The following is a 21,646-nucleotide window of genomic DNA, read 5'->3' as shown; positions in this document are numbered from 1 at the left end:
CGACCTCTCTCCTGATTGAATTAGTGGCTCCAGTGCAGGCTCCAAGCTCTCACGGTCCAGTTCTCTCTCCCATCTAACGCTTGAGGTCCCAATGACGGCGGCGTACGTCGGCAGAGCGGTACTCCTCGGCCTTCCCTCTTCAGGGCCATCTTCAGGTCGGGAGGTTCCTTGGAGGTCCTTCTCATTCCCCCCCACCGGCCAAGCCACAGCTTCTTGCCCCGCACCAACTTGCTGCTCCACTGGAAGGAAAAGGAGTGACAGAGAGTGTGGATGAGCGAGTTAATGAATCATGGCGAATTATGACGAGATGTTAGATGGATTGGCGCAAGGCTTGTTCCATGCATTTCGGACAGCTACATTAAAGATTTAGGCCTACGCTGATATGAATGCCCAATGCAGAAAGGCTTCCTGAGATTCCATCTCTCTCTCAGCTACTTCCACTCCTTTTTCTTTCTTTCTGTCTGTCTTTTATGTCTCAGAGAAACATACTGTTAGGTATATCTGAATTAGTGAGTGAGGTTGAGTGGTCCCTGACATACATGTTGTGGAATGAAGGCGGAATGTGAGGCAGGCGGGTTCGGACACCAAAAGAGGAAAACCAATGCATTAAAAAAATCGAAACGTCAGTCATCACTCAGTGAATATCTAAACACGACTTTATTTGCTTTTTAGTATTTCTCCTCTATAGAACCAGATACGGAAAGCAAATGAGGCACAGCCCATGCCAGACCCCACAGCCGGACTTGCTTTTGTGTGTGTGATTCGAAATGTGTGTCCAGGTGTGTGTGTGCCAACTTTGCAACACCGGCACTCCCTTGTCCTGAGCCCCGCAACGCAGGCGGAGTGACACCACAGCCCCCGGCCCCACCTGGCCACCTCAGTCCCCTTTACCGCCGACACGCCCGCTGCCAGACGCCCCCCCTCCGTTTCTCCCCTCGTCCCTCTTATTCCTCCTCTCCAATCCCCCTAGCCTGCACTCCCAGCCGTGTGCTTCCACAGGCGGCGACTTGCTCACTTTCATCTTTTTTCCGCGTCACGTCTCGGTTTCTTCTTGTATTCGCGCTCCCCGCTTCGAGGGTAGGACAAGGCACCCCTCCCTCGCTCCAGTATCGGAACGCCTGCCGGTTCCTCCCGCTCTGGTGCTCCTGGCGGTCTGAGCGGCCTCCTAGGCTGCCTCCAGCCCATTCTTCTTCGCCGGCGCCGGACAGCAGTTATGTCTCCTGTGATGCTGCCATTCTCCCTTCATGCAGTTTTATTTGGCATCGTTCGGGCTGTATACGTGCTATAATAATACACGAGTACTGATATTACTGTAGTGATTTAATCTGAAAGCACCCACACAGCGGCGCCTTATCCCACATTTCCTTAATGTCGCCGCTAAGCCCCACACATTACCCTCCCAGCGTGCCACCCTCCCACGCCCCACTGCAATACCTTCCTAGATCTTCTCTTATGTTTCTAAATGTCAACATCTATAATCACGCAAATTACTTCTCCTCAACCATCATTTCTAACTAATATCGGGGGTCTTCTCACTCAACTATCAGCTAACACATCGATACAAGATATACACAACTTTCTAAGCCATCAAAACACACAACGCTCTTCTATAGTGGTCTCCAATTCACTCATCTGTCACTCACAATAAACCACTTTTATACTATATTTCAATAAACACTCACTCCCTTATTTTGTCTGCTTTCCCTTTTCATATCAGTCGCTGTATACAACTATTCTACTGTTGTAAAGTATTATTATATTTTTTGACAAAACAACGAGATTATTTAAAGCATCGTTTTCCCCGATCCACCTATCTTTACTCATCCCTTAAAAATATTTCTCTGCTTTATCACACCACGTACCTCCATCTTTATCTATCTGACACATAACACCACAAACCACAAATATTTTATTTCCATATAAGACATATCAACCAAAACCAACATTAGTCCCTTACTGCGAACCGAGGCCACCAGCAATTTCAAATCATCAAAATAATAATTAATCTTTCTGACTTATCCCCTGCAACTGCGTAGGTTTCTGCTAATATAGCTCACCATAACATCTAACGCATAATTGCTTCCCTAATATGCCTTTATATTTCTACATAATCTTTATTATCAGATTGTATCTATTTGTTTAACACTTATCTTTTCAATATGATGAGATCTAATATTTCTCTCAATCTTGCACGTTGGTTAAGAACACATTTCTGACAACCCAATGTAACTATCATAATATTAACTATCTACAAAAAAATCGATTTTACACATCTAATCCATCTGATAATCATCAGGAATAGATTCTTTAATCAAATCTACTTTTGCCCTTCTGGAAATGTACTCTTCACTTAGCAATTCTTCGCCATAAAGCCTTTTTTTAATACCCAACCTTTCTCTAACAATCAACTATGTTTAAACAAACCAACATAATGCTCATTCTAGCCCTCCAAGCCAAACACCCTTGAAAGAGAGAGAGAGCTTCCCTTTTTGGAATACATGAAGACCAGGATTCAACTACCTATCTTGCTAACTATCTACAATCTTAATAGGCATCTATTTCCATAAATGAAAGATGGTTACACAATATTTTATGGCGATTTTAAAAGTATTATCATTAAATAAATGGAATAAAAAGGAAGAAGAAGGGATAGAAAGGTGGGTTAGCATTCGTCTTTTCATAGATAAATAGATATTTTTATTACAGTTGTGTTTAGTTGAAGTTTGGGTGGTATAATGTCTGTCATTATATATAACACTAAAGATAACATAGAAATAGAAAAAGAAAGGTAAGAAAAGAAGAGGAAAAGGAATTTGATTTGAAGAGGGGGCGTATGAGACGAGGAAGGAAGAAAAGGGTGATTAGGCATGAGGACGAGGGAAGAGAAATATAGAAAAGTAGGAATGTATAATGAAATAGTAATCTTGATTACTTGTGTTGTGTCAGGAATAGATATATGTGTTTTCAGGGTAATGCGTGTTATGAGACTGTGTGTAATGGAGTGTGAGTGTTTTATGGTACATGTCAAGTGGACATTGATTAGACGGGAACTCTGTATTGGTGGAGTAGAGAATGTGTGACGACAGAGTAGAGGAGTGGGGTGTGTGTGGGTAGTGGGAGATTTCGAGAGTGTCGACTGTATGGGTGAGATGTAGTTGTGAAGGATGGGGGTGGTGTGGTGTGTGTGTGTGTGGTGTGTGCTGTGCCGTGCGTGCGGTGCGTGCGTGCGTGCGTGCGTGCGTGCGTCGCTGCTGCGGGCTGCGTGACTCTCGGTTAGCAGGCAGATGAAGATGAGTTCTTCCAAAAAGAAGAAAAGCAAAGTCACATCGTAAGCCTTTCAGATGACAAATGATCCCAGAACACGGGGAAAGAGAGCCAACGCTTTGATTCATCGGCCGTGATCACACACGTGACGCCATTTTAAAGTGATCCACTAGATTACTATCTGGCATTTGGGTCTTTCCTGTGAGTTCACAACAGAAACAAATAGAGAGGTTTAATGTGTGTTAGGTCTCTGCCTCTCTCTCATCTCTCTCTCTCTCTCTCTCTCCATATCCCGTCTTTTCCCCCTCTTCCCTCTCTCGCCTATCCCCTTTTCCCCCTCTCTCCCTATCCCCCTCTGTTCCCCCTCAATCTCCGACCTTCTAGTTCCGCTCTCTTCATTATGACACGTCTCTCCCTATCGCCTCCTTTTTACCCCCTGCCTCATCACGTCCTGTTTTATTCCTCGCTCTTTTTTTTCCCCCTCCTCCCTATCACCGCCAATTTATCTCTCTTCCCTGCTTAATCCTCTTATCCCCCTTTCCCCCTCTCTCTCGTTATATCCCCCTTATTTCCCTCGCTCTCTCCTGCTTATACCCTCCTATTACACAGGCTCGTCTCTTCACTCTCCTTCCGGAACGACAGGCATGACTACACCACTACTAGCCCATGGCAGCTCGAGGAAACAAAAGCCTCTACGGTTAACCGTGATCTTCGGTTCCAGTTCGTCTGACATACACAACGATAGGGTGAGAATGAGACTGATAATATGAGTTCAAATAGAAGATTAGACCTGGCCCCCCATCCATCTCTCCGCTACGAGACTACCGTCTTGCGCCCTCTTCACCTTTCGATCTCCTTATCTCTACTCCTCTCTCTTATCGCCTGTGCATAATCTGACCTATCGCGTTTCTGTTCCTCTACTGAATAGTCATTCTGTCACTTTTATCCTTTTCTATCTGTGGATGCTGGCTGTGTTGTGGAGAATGGCCTTTACCTATGGAACGAGATTGGCGGAATCAGTAAATGACATTCCCACGAGACACAAGTGTGTATCTGCTCAAAGAGTGAAGCTCCTAAAGTGGTTGTGGCGACCATATTTATACCTGTGTGCACCTTACAGACCGTGGAAGGACCGCAAGAGGGACGGGGGAACAGTCTGACAAGGACCAATGAACCATGCTTCAAAACTGCTCTACCCTGATACTATGCCCCCTCCCTACTCCTCCCTTCCACAGCACACAACCCCCCCTCCCCCCCCCCCCTCACCTCTGTTAATTTCTCCCCCATCTCTCTTTCACGCTTTCTCTCTCTTTCTCATTCTATTTTATCTTCTTCATCTCTCCTTCCTGGCCTAATTACTTTTTTATATCTTCTCTCCTTCTCTTTTCCCCCTGGTATTCCCGTTCTGATAGTTGTGATTATCTTGGCTTGTTAATTTAATGCATGGTGCCGTCTTCAAAGCATGTGTTAAGTTATAAGTCAATTGCGAGCTTGCTGTCTATGAGAACGTGCTCAGGCTGGCAGTCGTCTGGATATTAAACTCAATCTCTACACTGCCAGAACCCACACACACACACACCACACACACACACACACACCACACACACACACACGACACACACACACACCAACCACAAACACACACACACACACACGACACACAAACACACACCACCACAACACAACAACACCATACACACACACACACACCACACAGCAAACAGAGTCAACAGAAGCAGCTCACTAGGTAGAGTGAACGGCGGTCCGAGGGCAAAGCAGACAGCCAGACGGAACACCAGACAAATAGATTGGTACAAACCCACCACCTCAGGATATCAGCAGTTTCAAGCCATTCGTTACTATGAGCATTGGTGATGAAATGAATACCCAGTGACTGATTCATACCGATCTGTAACACAATCCTCCACAGCACGGCAGCTTTCTCCAGTGACCAGATTGTAACAAATGGCAGGTCATGTCATCCTTCATGAATGGGTAACTTGATCTGTGTACAGCTCCACGATGTGCTCTCCTGCATGCTGAACGGATAGCTATAGTTKCACTATAAAACCTCACTTAAAACGGCCGTACAAATCAATGGCTTTGCCCCAGACATCCAGGTAGCCAAAGGGAGAAACGATTGGGGCCAAGTAGCTATAGAATATCTGACTGATCAGGCATGAAATCTACACTAAAGTAATGACTCCACCTCCAAGCAGGGAGAGATCGTAACCCTGGTGACTAGAGTCCTATTATCTGTCCTCTCTCTCCGGTAGTCTGTGATACCAGGGTGCTAAAAGGCCTGATGAATTACTGTCCTCCCAGGGGAGGCTTTACGCTAAGCCTAGATAATGGTCTGTAAGCTACATAATAACCCGGCTTCTAAAATAGCCCAATAACACCTGATGGCTGAGGGTTTTTACATGGTTTTAGGTCAACTAGCTATACACTCTTAGAGAAAAAGGGGTTCCAAAATGGGTTCTTCGGCTGTCCCCGTAGGAGAACCCTTTTTGGTTCCAGGTCGAACCCATTGGGTTCCATTTATAACCCTCCTCTGTAGAAAGGGTTCTACATGGAACTCAAAAGGGTTCTAACTGCAGCCAAAAAGCTTTCTTCAAAGGGTTCTCCTATGGGGACAGCCGAAGAACACTTTTAGGTTCTAGATAGCACCTTTCATTTCTAAGCGTGTTGGTTCTAAACTATYCAACAGAGCGTTTCTATCAATACCTTGTCAGCCACACTGAGTGCAACTACGAGYGCACAGTCAAATTTCCATTTCAGTAATTCTATTTTAATGCCAGTTCCTTTCAGTAGGTGTTCTGGTCTTACCTGGGTGATGAGGCTCTTGAGCTCTGTCCTCTCCACTTCCCAGGAGGCCTTGGCGCGGGCAAACTGCTGGGTGAGTTCCTGTGAGCCCTGYCGCTCCTCTCGCAGCTCTCCGCTCAGATCCTGGAGCGTTCCCTTCAGGTCCGCCAGAGTGCTGCTCACGCCGCTCGTCTAGGCCACGGACAGGATGGAGAATCAGTGAGATGACCACGTCAAAGAGACGAATATAATATTTACATTTAAAATGATTACTATCTGAGTAATACCTCTATATTATCTCTAACTATCTATCTCTCGAGGATCTCTATGCCACATTTAGTCTAAAATATTCCCTGCTTTAATACTTTTCCTGTGTTAACCCTGTGTGTCCTGTACCTGTTTGTAGCTCTTCTCCAGCAGGCAGAGCTCCTTGGAGATGCTGGGGCTGAGTGGCTGCTCCTCTGCGGCGGCCATCTTGTTGTCTCCCTGGTGGGCGGCCAGACTCTCCTCCTCCAGCAGCAGGTACAGGTCCTTCAGACTGTTCACCTGTAGGGAAACASACAGCACATTATCTGTCAGTCAGTCAGTTAAACAATTAGTCAGTCAGCCAGCCAATCAGCCAGCCAGCCAGCAAGCCAACCAACCAACCAATTCTGCCACAACTAAGTGGCTGATTCAAAAGGAGAAGGTATCAACCAGTCCCGTACCTCCAGGACATCCTTGGCCTCCGTGTCCAGCTTGCGTCCCAGACGCCACTGTTTGAGGAAGCAGCGCAGCTTGAGGCTGAGCAGCAGCAGGGTCTGCTTGAGTTGATGGACTCCGTGCACCATCAGGTTCCTCTCTGTCAAACATTCTGCTGAGCCGTGTCTGCAGACTAACAGACTCTGCAGCTGGGAGAGTCCCCCTCGTCAGGCCTTCTGGTGCTCCTCCTGCAGCTGGACACACCACACACACACACACAACACACACACACACACACCACACACACACACACACACACACAACACACCACACACACCAACACACCACACACACACACACACACACACACCACACACACACACACACACAGGACACAGGCAGTTAGCTGAGGGCTACAGTGACATATTTGTTATTATAAGCGATAGCTTCATAGCATGTGTTTGTGAAGTTTGCGTTACTGTTCTAAGTGGCGTGCTATGTAGTTAAAAATGTTGTTAAAATACTATATAGTAGCGATACATACTGTCTCGCATATTCTGTATTAGCATTGACAGGACTGACAGTGACAATGCTCTGGCGTGGTTTAGCAGGGTTTGTCTGTAGTCACTTGTGGTGTGCATAGACATAGAACAGTCGGTCTCCATGGTTTGTGTCCATGATATAGGAACATCGTGTCTCCATGGTTGTGTCCATAGATATAGAACAGTCGTGTCTCCATGGTTGTGTCCATAGATATAGACCAGTCGTGTCTCCATGGCTGTGTACATAGAATAAACAGTCGGTCTCCATTGGTTCCATTGATATAAACAGTCTGGTCCTGTTCCAATAACAGTCGGTCTCCATTGTTGTGTACATAGATATAGAACAGTCGTGTCTCCATGGTTGTCCATAGATATAGAACAGTGCGTGTCTCCATGGTTGTGTGACATAGATATAGAAACAGTCGTGTTCCTATGTGAGTCCATAATAAGACCATCTGTCTCCATGGTGTGTCACATAGATATAGAACATCGTGTCTCCATGGTTGTGTCATAATATAGACCAGCGTCGTGTCTCCAGGCTGTTGTACATAGATATAGACCAGTCGTGTCTCCATGGTTGTGTACATAGATATAGACCAGTCGTGTCTCCATGTGTTGTACATAGATATAGAAAACCAGTCGGTCCACATGGTGTTACAAGATATAGACAGTCGTGTCTCCATGGTGTGACATAGATATAGACACAGTCGTGTCTCCATGGTGTGTTACATAGATATAGAACAGTCTGTCTCCATGGTTGTGTACATAGATATAGACAGTCGTTCTCCATGGTTGTATCCATAGATATAGAACAAGTCGTGTCTCCATGGTTGTGTACATAGATTATAGACCAGTCGTTCTCCATGGTTGTGTACATAGATATAGAAACAGTCGTGTCTCCATGGTTGTGTCCATAGACATAGAGCAGTCGTGTCTCCATGGTTGTGTACATAGAATATAACAGTCGTGTCTCCATGGTTTGTGTCCAGAACATAGAACAGGCTGTTCTCCATGGTTGTGTCCATAGACATAGAACAATCGTGTCTCCATGTCATTACAAGATATAGACCAGTCGTTGTCTCCATGGTTGTGCACATAGATATAAACATTCGTCTCCATGGTTGTGCCATAGATATAGACCGTCGTGTCTCCATGGCTGTGTACATAGATATAGACCAGTCGTGTCCATGGTGTGTACATAGATAAGACCAGTCGTGTCTCCATGGTTGTGTACATAGATATAGACCAGTCGTGTCTCCATGGTTGTGTTCCATAGATATAGACCAGTCGTGTCTCCATGGTTGTGTCCATAGATATAGACCAGTCGTGTCTCCATGGTTGTGTACATAGATATAGACCAGTCGTGTCTCCATGGTTGTGTACATAATATAGAACATCGTGTCTCCATGGTTGTGTACAAATATAGACAGTCGTTCTCCAGGTGTTGTACATAGATATAGAACAGTCTGTGTCTCCATGGTTGTGTACATAGACATAGAACAGTCGTGTCTCCATGGCTGTTGTACATAGAATATAGAACAGTCGGTTCTTCCATGGTTGTGTCCATAGATATAGAACATCGTGTCTCCATGGTTTGTGATTAGATATAGAAACAGTCGTGTCTCCATGGTTGTGTACATAGATTATAGACCAGTCGTGTCTCCATGGTTGTGTACATAGATATAGAACAGTCGTGTCTCCATGGCTGTGTCCATAGATATAAGACCAGTCGTGTCTCCATGGCTGTGTACATAGATATAGACCAGTCGTGTCTCCATGGTTGTGTACATAGATATAGACCAGTCGTGTGCTCCATGTTGTGTACATAGATATAGACCAGTCGTGTCTCCATGGTTGTGTACATAGATATAGAACAGTCGTGTCTCCATGGCTGTGTACATAGATATAGAACAGTCGTGTCTCCATGGTTGTGTACATAGATATAGAACAGTCGTGTCTCCATGGTGTACATAGAATAGACCAGTCGTGTCTCCATGTTGTGACATAGATATAGACCAGTCGTGTCTCCATGGTTGTGTCCATATATAAGACCAGTCGTGTCTCCATGGCTGTGTACATAGATATAGACCAGTCTGCTCCCCATGGTTGTTACATAGATATAGACCAGTCGTGTCTCCATGGTTGTGTACATAGATATAGAACAGTCGTGTCTCCATGGTTGTGTACATAGATATAGACCAGTCGTGTCTCCATGGCGTGTACATAGATATAGACCAGTCCGTGTCTCCATGTGTGACATAGATATAGAACATCGTGTCTCCATGGTTGTTCCAAATAGTAGAACAGTCGTGTCTCCATGGTTGTGTCCATAGAGATATAGACCAGTCGTGTCTCCATGGTTGTGTACATAGATATAGACCAGTCGTGTCTCCATGGTTGTGTCCATAATATAGAACAGTCGTGTCTCCATGGTTGTGTACATAGATATAGAACAGCGTGTCTCCATGGTGTGTACCTGTGAGACTGTCTGAGAACTCTGGTGGTTGTGGCTCTCAGGGGGCCGTCTCCTCCAGAGTCAGTTCCTCCTGCGTCCCGTGAGCCGTCTCCCTCGCATCCGACAGAAGGGCCTGCAGCTCATTGATCTGCTGAGGGAAGGACGGCGGGAGGGAGCAAGGGAGGGAAGGAGGGAGAGAGAGAGAGAGATAGAGAGAGAGAGAGAGAGAGAGAAGTACACCATTATAGCTAGAGTAAAATACACCACACCACCTCCCAACTGACAAAATATCCTCCTTTAGATTGTATAACACAACAAACATGTCTCATGTATTGATCATAACTATACTCCAAACAGGGAACAACAATCCCCGCCTTTTGTCACACCGCTAAAGAATGCATTACAACTTACACACCCACATTTGGTCTTGTGCTGGAACGAACACGCCTCATCTCAAATACCATCTCATGCTTCGTATTGGCTGTGGAGTGAGAGGCATCGACCGTTCCCCATAATGTTCTTCTTCTTCACCCTCCGCTAACTCGCGGCCGGGGGTCACCCCCAGCCCGACCCAGCCCCACCATCACCGTTAACCCACTAACTGCGAACTCAAACGGCCTTCTTTATACCGACAGGCACAAGACCAGCCGCTCGATCTCTTCATTATCACTCAGCGCCAAAATTTGACGAAGCGTGTAACATTTGATAGGGTGGGACACTGGGGACGTTGGGTGGAAGACTGAGATACCCTAGGGGCATTTTAATACTCTAAAGGCTTGTGAGGTTTGAAGATGAAAATTCCATTATTTAATGTCCACTGTGGGCATAACGTGRCATGGATATCTGTGTTTAAATGGCGCTCGGCTACTAGTTGCTGCTGTGTTTTGAAGTATAAAGACGTCGACCATTGCGCTTTGTCTTGCGATTCTCTGAGGGCTTTGACAGATAAGTGAAAGTACTATGTCATTTATTTTCATACSTAAGCTTGACAGGCGTTGCTGGAATCATTTTTTGGTTGTTGTACAAGTCACCCACCATTCGTCTACCCTTATTYTGTATTCTGAGTGAGTAAACTTTCCTGTCAGCGTAAGTCCTCGTTGCGCTATGACACTAGCTCACTATTGCAAGTAACATAATTGATTTACAACTGATTTTTTATATCAGTTACACCATAACCAGCTTCTGTATATCTCTCTCTCCTTCTCCTCTGCAGCCTCTGTAAGTGACTTCTGACACCTTCAATTTCTCACCAAAGGGATTGAGGAGCAAGAGTGAGGGGCGCTCAATTTCAACCGGTAGTRTCCTCACACTTCAATGCACATTTTGCCTCTTAGACCATCAAAATTGTATAAAGGGCTTACATTTCCCAGGCAAGCCTCAGGCGCAGACTCCGTGTACATAAATGGATAACCTGCTGTCAGTTTCCGATGCCCTTCATAGCTTTTTGTCAGTCACGCCACTGCRCTGCAGAAGAATCTCCCATTTAAAGGTAGACTCAGCGATATGACGTAGATGCAGAAAGTAAAAAAAAACACAATGGGTCAATTTCCGCAACAAATAAGAGAGTTCAAGCGCGAGGCTCAACTTCTCCACTGCTTTGGTGACCTGGCTACCACGCTGTAAACAGCGTGAAGGGAACCCGTGAACATGCGTAGATACTGTGTGTGACTGTGTGAGAGCGAAGTGTTGCATCTCGCTAATCTCAAATATCTCTGGTGCTGCTCATGGCAACATCATTTGGATATAGTACCCTATTTCTAACATTCTGGCTAAGAAATGGAGTAGCAGATTATCATACAGTACATTACTGAGTTATACCCTGAAAGGGTTGGGTGGAGAGAATGAACAGGTCCAAATTCATTAGGCACCAAACAGAAGAAAACGGACTGAAATAGGGAGAGACWACRTGAACTTGTCCAATAAGAAACGTTCCTTTTCATTTTCCGATGCACAACGTTTTGAAGCCATGTTCCCAAATGAATAGAACAGTCACCCTGATGGGCCCCAGGTTCCCACCAACACTCCCACATCCATGTCCATACATCAGCCCTGTCTCGCTTCTATCGACGACCCCGTCTCTACAGACAGACATAGCACTCAGGCAGTCTGTGTGTGATAACATCATCGCCTGGCGCAGTGCCAAGGTGTGACTGCCTGACAGTCCTGTCCCCTGTCCTTCCCTCCCCGGACCCGGTCCTGGACTCCCCTGTCCCTGTCCTGGCAGCCTAATCACTGATCACTGAGAGAAGCCGGGTGGATGACAGGTGTGTTAAAGCCAACAGTAGTCTGCAATGTAGTAATTACTGAGAGAGACACAGGTTAAATTAATAGGCCTACAGATCTCAAACACATGGCCCGCGGCCAAAAGTGGCCCACAAGCCAATTTAATATGGCCCGCTATGTTGTCATAGTTCATAGTTGTCATCGCCTACTATTATATCATTCTTGATTTCAATGCGTTTTAATTCTGCAGATACAGAGAAATCAACTGAGTTATTGCACCTTTAATTATCAGCCTACTGACAGCAACAATAAGGTTCTTTAGTTCTCTCAGTATATAAAGAGTGTGGTGTGTTCAGATGACTAACTGATTATGTGCTACGATACAGTCCAGAGAGAAACCTTTCATTTCATGACTCCCACATTATAAAAACAAAATTGTAATATCCTGTAACAGGAGAACAGGCTGTGGCGATTGTGTTACTCTCTGCTCTATTCATTGCTTCTGCTGATTCCCCCTCACAGCCCAGGTTTCCAAGGAGACCTATAGAAAGGCCAAACAAACACTGAGCAGCAGACTCGTCCTCTCCTCACCCCAAGAGTTGATGTCATATAGCAGCAGCATGAATCCAGCCTGATTCAACCACATGAAAGAACGAGGGAAGCAAGCCTAAAGACAGCCTAAACCGCATGTTGGGGCCATCAAGGAATGCCCAGTGTGTGTGTTTGGGGGGGAGGGGGGGACTAAAGTCACAGGACTAAGGTCGAATCTTACTAAGCCGGCTCTGATGCTAGATGGATGTAGCAGGGCGACTTGCAAACTATCACGGACTAAAAAGGGAAACCCAGCCGTGAGCTGTCCAGTGATGCAAGCCTACCAGACAAGTTAAATGCCTTCTATGCACGCTTCGAGGTAAGCAACACTGAACTATGTATGAGAGCACCAACTGTTCCGGACGACTGTGTGATCTCGTGCTCTGTAGCCGATGTAAGACCTTTAAACAGGTTAACATTCGCAAGGTCGTGCGGCCAGACGGAATACCAGGACGCTTACTCAGAGCATGTGCTGACCAGCTGGCAAGTGTCTTCACAGACATTTTATCCCTGACACGGTCTGCAATACCAACTTATTTCAAGCAGACCACGATAGTCCCTGTGCCCAAGAACGCCAAYGTAACCTGTCTAAATTACTTTCGCCATGAAACGCTTTGAAAGGCTGGTCATGGCTCACATCAACACCATCATCCCAAACACCATTGACCCACTCCAATTCGCATACCGCCCCAACATATCCACAGATGATGCAATCTCTATTGCACTCCACACTGCCCTCACCCAACRGGACAAAAGTAATACCTAATGTAAGAATGCTGTTCATTGACTACAGCTCAGCATTCAACACCATAGGCCCCTCTATTCTCATCCACAAGCTCTGGACCCTGGGACTGAATMCCTCCCTRTGCAACTGGATCCTGGACTTCCTGACGGGCCGCTCCCAGGTGGGGAGGGTAGGCAACAACACATCCTCCACACTGACCATCAACACGGAGGCCCCTCAGGGGTGTGTGCTTAGTCCCCTCCTGTACTCTCTGTTCACCCACAACTGTGTGGCCGTGCACGACTCCAACACCATCATCAAGTTTGCTGATGACTCAACGGTTGTAGGACTGATCACTGACGATGATGGGGCAGCCTATGGGGAGGTCAGATCTCTATACCAGGCGGTGTCAGAGGAAGGGCCAAAATATTGTCAAAGACTCCAGTCCCCCAAGTCATAGACTCTTCCAYACTTAGTACCAGTGCACCAAGTCTGGAACCAAAATTACCCTGAAATGCTTCTAACCCCAAGCCATATGACTGCTAAAGAAGACTGCTAAATAGCCAATCAAATGGCTACCCAGACTACCTACATTGTCCCTTTCTCTTGCACTGACTCTATGCACACACACTGGGCTCTACCCACACACACACCCCAACACACTACATACACCCACACACACATACAGTTGAAGTCGGAAGCTTACATACACCTTAGCCAAATACATTTAAACTCAGTTTATCACAATTCCTGACATTGAATCCTAGTAAAAATTCCCTGTCTTAGGTCAGTTAGGGTCACCACTTTATTTTAAGAATGTGACATGTCAGAATAATAGTAGTGATTTATTTCAGCTTTTATTTCTTTCATCACATTCCCAGTGGGTCAGAAGTTTACATACACTCAATTAGTATTTGGTAGCATTTCCTTTAAATAGTTTAACTTGGGTCAAACCTTTCGGGTAGCCTTCCACAAGCTTCCCACAATAAGTTGGATGCATTTTGGCCCATTCCTCCTGACAGAGCTGGTGTAACTGAGTCAGGTTTGTAGGTCTCCATGCTCGCACACACTTTTTCAGTTCTTCCCACAAATTTTCTATGGAATTGAGGTCAGGGCTTTGTGTTGGCCACTCCAATACCTTGACTTTGTTTTCTTTAAGGCATTTTGCCACAACGTTGGAAGTATGCTTGGGGTCATTGTCCATTTGGAAGACCCATTTGTGACCAAGCTTTAACTTCCTGACTGATGTCTTGAGATGTTGCTTCAATATATCCACATAATTTTCTTTCCTCATGATGCCATCTATTTTGTGTGCACTAGTCCCTCCTGCAGTAAAGCACCCCCGTGCTTCACGGTTGGGATGATGTTCTTCGGCTTGCAAGCCTCTCKCTTTTTCCTCCTAACATAACGATGGTCATTATGGCCAAACAGTTCTATTTTTGTTTCATCAGACCAGAGGACATTTCTCCAAAAAGTACGATCTTTGTCCCCATGTGCAGTTGCAAACCGTAGTCTGGCTTTTTTTCATGGTATGAATATAGCCATCTTATTTTTACTRGTTATTCGTTATTCACAYGGTATTTATTCCTTGCAAGTTTTGTGTATCTTTAACTCTGCATTGTTGTAATAGGACCCTCAAGTAAGCATTAAACTGTTTGTCTACACRTGTTGTTCACAAAGCATGTGACAAATACAATTTGATTTCACCCRTTTTTGTGGGTGTGTATTTTGACTGTACTGTATCAGCAACCTACCAGAGCTGTGTCCGTCTCCTGTGTTTCCTGGGTCTGGTTGCGGTCAGTGCGGCTGTCACCCTCCTCCTTCTGACCTTTCACATCGTGCTCTGATTGGTCCCTAAAGTGGGGCTGCTGCATGCATGCATGGGCAAGTTAATGAAAAAAAATAAAACAAAAGAATAAAAAGAGGGGAAGACGAACAGAGGAGGAAGGGAAGGAAGAGGATGAGGGGAGACGTATTGGGGGGGGTGGGGGGTGGTAGTGAATCGAAAACAAAACAAGACCAAATCAAAAAAGAGATAAAAACAATAGAACCAAAATGGACGATTAATAAGACACCTTCCAAATAAAAAAAATGAACCTCACAGGACAAAGAAAAGTATGTAAAAGAAAAACAGCTTTTTCAGAGTGGTGGAGGACAGAGTGGAAAACAGAACCAAAACAATGATGAGAAGTGCGAGCGACGGCTGGAGGGTTGGGGGAGGGGGGGGTGAAGGAGAGGGGGATTACAATAATCAAAAGAGAGAGAGAGGAGAGAGGAAAAGGAAACAAGTGCAGAAAACGGCGGTCACGGTGCCCATGCAGTGAGAGAGAGAGGTGAGAGGGGGGAGAGAGGGAGGGACGGATGGAGGGATGGGGGGAGAGATGGAGGGACGGGGGGGAGAGATGGAGGGATGGGGGCAGAGATGGAGGGATGGGGGGGAAGAGGGGGGAGGGGGGGAGAGATGGAGGGAAGGGGGGAGAGATCGGACGGGGTTGGCACTCAGTAGGCCTCTAATGTAGCTTCATTAAAAGCATAGAACCAACTTTACTAGACTGACTTAAAGTTATATCCTAAACATTTGGCCTAGGTGTGCTGAGCTATATATAGTAAGTAATACAGTACAACTACTCAACGAGCAAACCAACCACTATTGATACACTGTTTGCTCCTGTCTAATTCAATACGCTCTTTTATTACACCTTCATAGCCCTACTCGTGCATATACAGTACATTTACATGGATATGACAATAGCCTCTTGATGTGTGTAAATAGATGGTGGTTTATGGTTCCTAMGATTTCCTAATCACCCTACATGTCATGCAGCATCTATAGCAGGCTGTAAGGCGTCAAAGCAGCATGCGTGTCATGTGTACTGGCAGCATTCTGTGCCAGGGAGAAACCATAGTGTGAGCTGGGATGCAGGAGGAGTATTAGTAAGCCATAACGTGGTTCAAAGAGCAAACAGGACAGAAATAATAGATTTGTTACAACAACAGAAAAAGAGGATATAAAAAGAAAAGGAAAGAAACACGATCGATAATAAAGGAGGGGTGGGAAGAGGAGGAGTAGGGGGTTTGTTCTTACCTTCTGCTCTGCGGGGATCTCACCCGCCTGGTCGTCTGGAGGGCAGGGGTGAGAGGCAGAGGGTGTACCCACCACAGAGTCCCCAGCCTCGGARAGTAGAGGCAGGGGGGATGCCCTCTCCACCTGTGCCCTCCCTGGGGGGGTGGTGCCTAGGCTCTCAACCCGCTCCACAAAAGCCTGGAGCTGGGTGTGCAGTGCTCGCAGCCTGCCAGTCAGAGCCTCCACCAGGGGAAGATCCTGGAGCTCCGAGGGCTGGGCCTGCTGGARCTTCTCTGGGACACATGGCTCTGCAGCCTCCCCGGAGGAGATCTTGCGGTAGAGGGAGATGGAAGGGCAGTTGGAGTCGGAGGCAGTCAGCAGCTGGATGGCTGTAGAGATTAGGCGGGCTTGGTCCCTCATGGCTAGCAGGGATTCGCGGTCCTTCAGCCCCATGGGGACATCGCCGTGCAGGGGGACAGGAACCCCAGTGGACATCTTCTTCTCCCTCTCCTCCAGGGGCTCGTTCTCCCCTCCGATGGGGCCCTCGCGGTGAGTCTGGCTGGGGAGGCACTCAGCTGAGTCCCCTGCCTCTGCGTCGGTCTCCAGGGCGGGCCTGGAAGAGCTGTGGTAAGAGGCCAGGTCGCAGCGCTGCAGGTTGGACAGCAACACACGGTTCTCATACTGGAGCTTCTTCACCTTGCCGCTCAGATCCCCAATCTGGAGCCTGGCGGCCTGCAGAAGCTCCTCCTGGGGGGCCTCTGTGCTGATCAGAGCCCCCCCACCATGACCGTCCKCCAGGAGAGAGATGGACGAGGAGTCGTCCTCGTCTGGGTCCGACGCCAGCGGCAGCTCCGACTTGTAGCGGTTGATCTCGTTCATCAGCAGCTTGTTCTGCTCCTCCATCTCCAACAGCGAGCGCCGCAGCAGTTCCGCCTCCTCCTCGACAAACTGCAGGTGCCTCTGGAGCTCCATCACATTCTCCAGACCTCCTCCTCCAGGGCCTCCCATGCCTCCGACCCCCAGGCCTGGTGGCAGCTCCTGGCCCTTCATATCGTCCATCTCGGCCCGCAGGCCGCGGTTCTCCACCTCCAGTTCCACAATGCGCCGGCTCAGCAGGTTGGCCTCCTCCTCCACCAGCTTCAGGTGAACTCTGACGTCGGCCTCGCGCGTGTGGGGCGAGTCGTTGACCTCCTCCGCGGTGAGCGAGGCGTCCACATCGCCGTAGACCGAGCGGTACTTGGCCAGCTCCTCCCGCATTTCCTCGCTGTCCTTGGCCATCTTGGTCAGCTTCTTGCACATGAGCGCTGACTCCTCCTTGGCAAAGTGGAGCTGGCACTTGAGGTCCGAACTGTCCTCCTGCTGGCCACAGAGAGAGGTAGTTAGGAACACTGACAACACAAACCAACTAACTCACACACAACAAGACAAGATATCTCCAGCTAACATATCACAGAGAGAAAGATTASGAGGCCAAAATGACAAATGAAAAAAGTGAATTGTTTCTTTCCATTAACATAATAGCTTGAACTCATCTGACATCCTCATGGTAACACTAGGAAATAGTTAGACCAATGCAAAGTTATGGATTTTTTGTGGCAAAGTGGGGTAGGTGGATGCAACACTGGGAAGTCATGCACGCTGTATTACAGTGATATGAAATGTGTGGTGGCTGGGGGCACTTAGGAACATTGGTGTATTTATAACAGARAGAAGCCATTTTGAATATTAAACCCACATTTATTTTGCAGAGGGCATTACTCAGATTCCCTTCCATTTATTATTTAACCAAGCGGCCCAAAATGATCCAGGCCCATTAAATAATACTTTGTGTTGTGTGATTTATTGGTTCTAGACTATTTCCCAGAACATTAAACAAAGTCTGGAGAGGGTTTATACTATTTACAGTATGTTTGCACTCCAATATTATAATATTAAGCATTAACCTCATCCCCACAGGAATGAAGGACGAGAGAGAGACTTTTGACTTTTCTTTAATAAGACGTCCTCATTATACTAAAAACACCACATTCCCCTCCCCCCACACACACACACATTGTGTACCACCACAACCTCAACATGAGAGAGAGAGAGAGAGAGAGAGAGAGAGAGAGAGAGAGAGAGAGAGAGAGAGAGAGAGAGAGAGAGAGAGAGAGAAAGAGAGAGAGAGAGAGAGAGAGAGAGAGAGAGAGAGAGAGAGAGAGAGAGAGAGAGAGAGAGAGAGAGAGAGAGAGAGAGAGAGAGAGAGAGAGAGAGAGAGGGGGGATGTGCGCAAAAGCGTGATCTGCTGCTGTCAAACTAGTCAAACGTTGTGCCATCTTGGAAGTGTATCATCTCCTTCCCAAGTCGCGAAAGTGACAACAATCAGTTTAACTGTAATACTTTAGCATTGACTTTGTGTTCAATAGCTGAGGTCAGGTGAGAATCGTGAGACAAAATGCTGCGCCTGCAGTTTGTTTTATTGGTTGATTTTATTTGGGAGGTCTCTAGGGAGATTTTCCTTCTTGCTGTTCAACGTAGAAAGAAAATCTACGGTCTCTGTAAGTCTGGGTTACCTGGGGAGACAGCTTCTTCTCTGGCTTGTTGTTTGGCCGAGCGCCTCGCTTCTTCAGAGAGTTCTGAAAATAGAGGGAAACACATATATTGACAATAATTAGTATCAATCGTTCAACAAATCAAATGAACAAAGTGCTTTCACAGTAACCCAGCCTAGGCCCTAGACCCCCAAAGTGCTTTCACAGTAACCCAGCCTAGGCCCTAGACCCCCAAAGAGCCAGCAGCAGCACATTGGCCAAGGTGTTATACAACATAATAATAATACCACCAATCTCCAAGCCTTCTCCCCCGCCAACCCCTCACCCAATTTGCCCCTGTCGCCCCCTGCACCCCTGCCACTTTACCCAGGTTATCACCATGGAGATGTTTATCCCTACAGTGACACTGATAGGGGTGTGGAGCTACAGTTGACCGCATTCCTGCTATGCAAACAGAGAGGAAGGGGCGGCGAGGGGGAGAGGGAGACAGCGATAGAGAAAGAAAAAAAGAGAAAGCTGAAGAGAGGAAGATAGTAAACTGAGATGAGACCATAAAGAGAGAAAAGGAACAGCATTGCTAATGATAGCCAGCCCCTCCCCTTGGTCACCTGGGCTTCAGTACACGGAATTAAATCCAAATAAATCCCAATTCCTACCAGAGTCCAGAGAGACACAAACATACACACACACACACACAGAGAGAGACAGACAGACGCGCTGCAGTACAAGCTTATCTCGCCAAMGCGTTTCCATGGAAACTGGCTACTTTCTCCGCACTCGGCTGGCTGGTGAAAAAAGGCAGAGATATCCACAGTCCTCTCTGCTGTGTTTTATTAAATCAAGCTGAAAACAAACAAGACCCTGCTACCACAGTACAGTATAGAGCCTTTAACACAGTGGACACACACGTATGCACATACACACACACACACAGGCACACACAACATCCAGAACCAATTCCCCCAGTGCAAAAAAATCCAGCTGGAGAGCAGAGTAACTAGATTGGATTTAAAGCGGTGCCGGTACAGCATAAAGAGATGAATCCAATCCTCAACCCCCATTTTGCGTCTGCTGACAATGTCATGCAGTTTAGCTGGTGGCTGAGAACCTTTTAATGGTGCTAAACTTCCAGGTAGAACCAATGGAGCGATAATGGAAGTAATGATCCCTGCCAAGTATCGACCAACCTTGGGACACTTTTCCATTTTGTTTTGACCATTGGTTTCGACAGGCCAGCTGTAACAGGGATGTAGTGGTGCCACTGTGAAATGGCAGGCGTACACCATTTTAACACAGAGCTAAACCCCAATACCCAGTCATCTATAAAACCCCTTTAAATAATACCCAGTCATCTATAAAACCCCTTTAAATAATACCCAGTCATCTATAAAAACCTTTAAAATATATCCCGTCCATTATAAAATACCCTTTAAATAATACCAGTCATCTATAAAACCTTTAAATAATACCCATCATCTATAACCCCTTTAAATAATACCCAGTCATCTATAAACCCTTTAAATAATACCAGTCCTCTATAAAAACCCTTTAATAATACCCAGTCATCTATAAAACCCTTTAAATAATACCCAGTCATCTATAAACCCCTTTAAATAATACCCAGTCATCTATAAAAACTTTAAATAATACCATCATCTATAAACCCGTTTAAAAATACTACCCAGTCATCTATAAAACCCCTTTAAAATAATACCCAGTCATCTATAAACCCTTTAAATAATACCAGTCATCTATAAAAAACCTTTAAATAAATACCCAGTCATCTATAAAACCCTTTAAATAATACCAGTCATCTATAAAAAACCCTTTAAATAATACCCAGTCATCTATAAAACCTTTAAATAATACCCAGTCATCTAAAAAACCTTTAAATAATATCCAGTCATCTATAAAACCCTTTAAATAATACCAGTCATCTATAAACCCCTTAAATATACCCAGTCATCTATAAAACCCCTTTAAAATAATACCAGTCATCTATAAACCCCTTTAAATAATACCCAGTCATCTATAAAACCCCTTTAAATAATACCCAGTCATTCTATAAAAACCCTTTAAAATAATACCCAGTCATCTATAAAAAACCTTTAAATAAATCCAGTCATCTAATAAAAAACCTTTAATAATATCAGTCATCTATAAAACCCCTTTAATAATACCAGTCATCTATAAAAAACTTTAAATAATACCCAGTCATCTATAAAACCCCTTTAAATAATACCAGTCATCTATAAAACCCCTTTAATAATACCCAGTCATCTTAAAACCCTTTAAATAATACCCAGTCATCTATAAAACCCTTTAAATAATACCAGTCATCTATAAAACTTTAAAATAACCATCATCTATAAAACCCTTTAAATAATACCCAGTCATCTATAAAACCCCTTTAATAATACCCAGTCATCTATAAAACCCCTTTAAATAATACCCAGTCATCTATAAACCCTTAAAAAATACCAGTCATCTATAAACCCCTTTAAATATACCCAGTCATCTATAAACCCTTTAAGATACAAACATCTCAATCAATGTGTTCTGTCCCCTTACCTGTCTTGTTATCTCCAGGGTGTGGCGGATATTATCATGCATAAGACTGCCGGTCTCACCGTAATTGACCGTTCATTAGCATAAACACGTTTAGCATCTCCAGGCCTCCACACATACAAGCCACCGACGCCTTTGAAACATCTACATTTGAAAACGTCTAATAAATCATTTAAACACACCATCACAATACATCCA

At 45.6% G+C, this 21,646-nt stretch overlaps 1 protein-coding gene across 1 annotated transcript in view; it reads right to left on the bottom strand.

Annotated features, from left to right (window-relative positions):
* LOC111966899 (microtubule cross-linking factor 2-like) overlaps positions 1-21,646 on the bottom strand; it is an 84,143-nt gene that overhangs the window by 5,831 nt on the left and 56,666 nt on the right. Inside the window, 8 exon segments of the mRNA XM_070444622.1 lie at positions 6,094-6,261; positions 6,466-6,615; positions 6,777-7,004; positions 9,769-9,819; positions 9,821-9,898; positions 15,040-15,153; positions 16,371-17,708; positions 18,902-18,964. Coding sequence (XP_070300723.1) covers positions 6,094-6,261; positions 6,466-6,615; positions 6,777-7,004; positions 9,769-9,819; positions 9,821-9,898; positions 15,040-15,153; positions 16,371-17,708; positions 18,902-18,964 — 2,190 coding nt within the window.

The sequence above is a fragment of the Salvelinus sp. IW2-2015 genome, linkage group LG7, assembly GCF_002910315.2.
Source record: "Salvelinus sp. IW2-2015 linkage group LG7, ASM291031v2, whole genome shotgun sequence".
NCBI classification, from domain to species: Eukaryota; Metazoa; Chordata; class Actinopteri; order Salmoniformes; family Salmonidae; genus Salvelinus; species Salvelinus sp. IW2-2015.
This window is presented reverse-complemented; position numbering and strand designations above follow the sequence as displayed.